General features: G+C 38.7%; 1 protein-coding gene across 1 annotated transcript; it reads left to right on the plus strand.

Moving 5' to 3' along the window:
* The first annotated feature begins 883 nt into the window (after positions 1-883).
* Positions 884-2,315, plus strand: LOC149255971 (uncharacterized). Its single transcript, XM_089457348.1, has one exon. It carries the CDS (start codon positions 1,143-1,145, stop codon positions 1,698-1,700), a length of 558 nt encoding a protein of 185 aa, XP_089313474.1. The 5' UTR covers positions 884-1,142; the 3' UTR covers positions 1,701-2,315.
* Positions 2,316-3,386: the final 1,071 nt, after the last annotated feature.

Raw genomic sequence — 3,386 nt, forward strand, 5'->3', positions numbered from 1 at the left:
CACAGTGAACTACCATGATGCTGCAAATAACAACTTAGTCAATACAGCCAAGAGATTCAAGGAGCTAGAACAAAAGATAATTGTACCAGGTAACATATTAGAGTAACTTGAATAAAAGCACAGAGGACTAGCCAATTACCGAGATGGTTTTCCAATTCCACTTGCATCTTCCAGATTGTGAGATTTATTTATGTAGGGGGGAGCTCTGATACCAACGTAACACTCTACGTTGACTTAAAGTGTTCAAATCAGTCTTGTTAGAACATAGATACCAACTCTGCAAACAATGGAAAAACAATATTTATGAAAACTGGGATTGGGAACATAGAACACAAGATAATCTATGCCATTGCATTTTACTTCAGCAAAAAGACTTCAAGTAGCAACAACAAGAGCTGAGGAAATGCTAGTGTGCTTAGGGAGACTCCCCCTTAGGTGAGCTTTCGTTAAAATGGGACTTCTTATATAAAAATTCCAGAAATTCAAAACACGAGTAGAAAGGAATCGATTATTATTAGGCCGATAGGCCTTCCTTTGAAAGAAACTTTCGTCGTCCTTTTGTTTCTGAGACTGACACCTGGCGTCCACATTCAGCGGGAAATTGTTCAATCATTTCTGTTATGGTCTTCATCCTTTAGGCGAATGGTCGGCATTTTTGTTATCGGTGCCTAGCGGGGGTCGATATCCCTCGCTTCTGCTATCAATCGCGCCTGTCCCTCGCTTCTGCTATCATTCTCGCCTCTCTATCGCCGGAAATTGCTGTATGTGTCTCGTCAAGGTCAAGAAGAGTCCCAAGCCCGTGGCATCTTGCGCCATGCCTACGCTTCTTGGTAATTTATTGCTTTCACCCTTTTCCCTTTGGTTTCCTCCAATCTTCAAGCTGTTAAATGCTGCCAGAGGATATGAACTTGAAGGATGCTAATTTTGGGGTTTAACTGTCAGGCATGAAGATAAACACTGATACTCTGATGGCGATAAAGGCAAAGGAAATTTATTGCTTTCGCCCTTTTCCCTTTGGTTTCCTCCAATCCCCAAGCTGTTAAATTCCTTGAGAGCCCACATATGCCTGGCCATTGCAATTTATATATTGATATCCACCGGAAGGAAGTCTTAGAGAGTGGATATCAGCCATCGGAGGGAAAATGGCGAACCAGTATTCCACCAAAAACTCTTTCGAAAGCCTGGTTGTGAGCACCATGATGAGTCGGCTAAATATGCGCAGCCCTTTTTTGGACACCAATACCTTCCTATCCAACTCGTATGATCGTATCATCGCGGACGAGAGCAAGAGCCCATTGGAGAGAGAGGAGGCGAAGCTGGAGAAGAATATCGTTCAGATTATATCTAGCGGGGACACTGATAAACTGAAGGCGAACTCCGGCCAGGCCGTCACCATTGGCGAGCACCAGGTTTGCGTGGGGTTCCACGAGGACCCAGAGCCCAGCTACCGCGTCTGGGAATGGCACGGTCACATCATGCTCTATGATGAGGAGAAGGGCTACACGGCAGAGTATATCTACGGGAATTTCTTCGAGAAGGCAACTGAGTTTAAGCGTAGAGCAGCTAAACCCCAGGAGAAGAAAGACAAGGAGAACGAGGCCTCCGGTGGAACTGTGGACTTAGGAGGGCTTATTGATACCGTCAACGAGATGAACGCTCGAATTTTGTGCAGAAATATGAGCGTCGGGTCCTTCAAGTGAAGCTGCACGGTGGTTAATCACCGGGGTTTTTGGGCTTAGGGTTTATGCGAACTTACTGGTAAGAAGCCCCCCCTTTAAAACAAAAAAATTATGTGCATTGGTTGGTTCTGGTAAGTCGGCTAATGCTTTATTACTTTGGGAAAAGTATTTTCTATAATAACTGGTGGGTGGTAGTTGCAATATGAAGTCCTGAATTATTTTTGAGATAATTGCAGCATTTAAAGGGGATTTGTGCTTGTAAATCAGAAATGTCATGTGCTTGGGTTTGTTTCAGATGTGGAAATTATTCAGTTTTTTCTGATGGTCCCAAACAGGTCTTCAGTGTTTCCATGCCCTGTGCATGTTGTTGTTGGACACGGCAATTGCATCCAATTCTGCAAAAAATGTTGTTCTTTGTGAAATATAAAGGACCTTTTATTTGTGTGAAATCCAGGTATTGTAACCGCTGCTCTGATAAAATTTAAATATATTGTTTTGAAATTGCATGGTTAGTGGTCTGGATGCTATAATATGTATTCACTGTACCAAACTCTGTAGCTATGCTCTCATAAGCAGAGAGCAGCTGAAAGATTTCCATAAATTACATATTAGATAGGGCTTTTGGCATGCTTCTTCTATTAAGAGAAGATTATGGACAATAATTCATTTATTATCTCCATTGTAGTTTCTTTATGCTGCTTCTTTTAAAAATAATTGGAACCTGTATTGTCTTAATCAAGATGTATTATTCCTTATTAAATTTGTTATTGCATATAGATAAGGGAGGTGCTCTAGGCCCAGATCTTATTTTGCTATTGCACGTAGAGAAAGGAGGTAATCTAGGCCTGTCTGGTGATAATGTGATGGTATTTTAATAAAATGAAGAATAGAACCATATCTTGGCAGGGATTAATTATTTATTTTACTTGTCATATTTGAATAACAATAAACTACTCTAAGCCAGTCTGGGGATGATGTGATGGTATTTTAATAAGATGAATTACAGAGCCATATCAGGGATGAATTAGTTATTTTCCTTCATATTTAAATAATAATAAACTAACATAGATCCTGTTAAACAGGGCTGTATATTTGAATAACAATCAAGGTGTATATTTAAATAACAATTGTAAATAAACTAGCATAGATCAATGTTAGCCCGACAGGATATATTGTGTTATTAGTTGTTGAGAGGTAGGAATCTCAAGTTTTTGATCCTTAATAAATTGTGTATTATTTGTTGAGAGGTATGCATTTCAAGTTTTTTATCCTTAATAAATTAATTTAACATTGATTTATTGGTTAGTTTTCTCTCAAGGATTAAAAAAGCCTGGTTCAATATAAAATAGTATATGCTAAAATTCAATTTGAGATGGTTCAGCATAAAATTTTATTTTTATATACAAAAATTCAATTCGAGATTTTTCAATGAACTTTTTGGGTGGGTATTTTCTAATATAAAGTTGATTCCAGAGGGAGTTCTTGACGTTTGTTGTTTATTTATGTAATAACAATTATATCTGTCTCTGTTTGTGTTGAATTGAGAAAATATCCTTCTCTGAGCTACGAGAAATATCTGGACTTGAGTTACGAACTTACCTTCTAAATCCAGGATGCAAAATTTCACTGATGAACTCGTATTTTATCTTGGAAGGTTTGATGGCTTATACCGTTAGTTTGGTTGAAACATATAAATAGCCCATTGTC

The sequence above is a fragment of the Pinus tabuliformis genome, chromosome 7 (genome assembly GCF_031772625.1).
Source record: "Pinus tabuliformis cultivar Carrire ecotype Pingquan chromosome 7, CPIR1, whole genome shotgun sequence".
Taxonomy (NCBI): Eukaryota; Viridiplantae; Streptophyta; class Pinopsida; order Pinales; family Pinaceae; genus Pinus; species Pinus tabuliformis.

Excerpts from the sequence above, each read along its gene's own strand:
- LOC149255971 (XM_089457348.1), top strand. The coding sequence starts at position 1,143 with ATGGCGAACCAGTATTCCACCAAAAACTCTTTCGAAAGCCTGGTTGTG.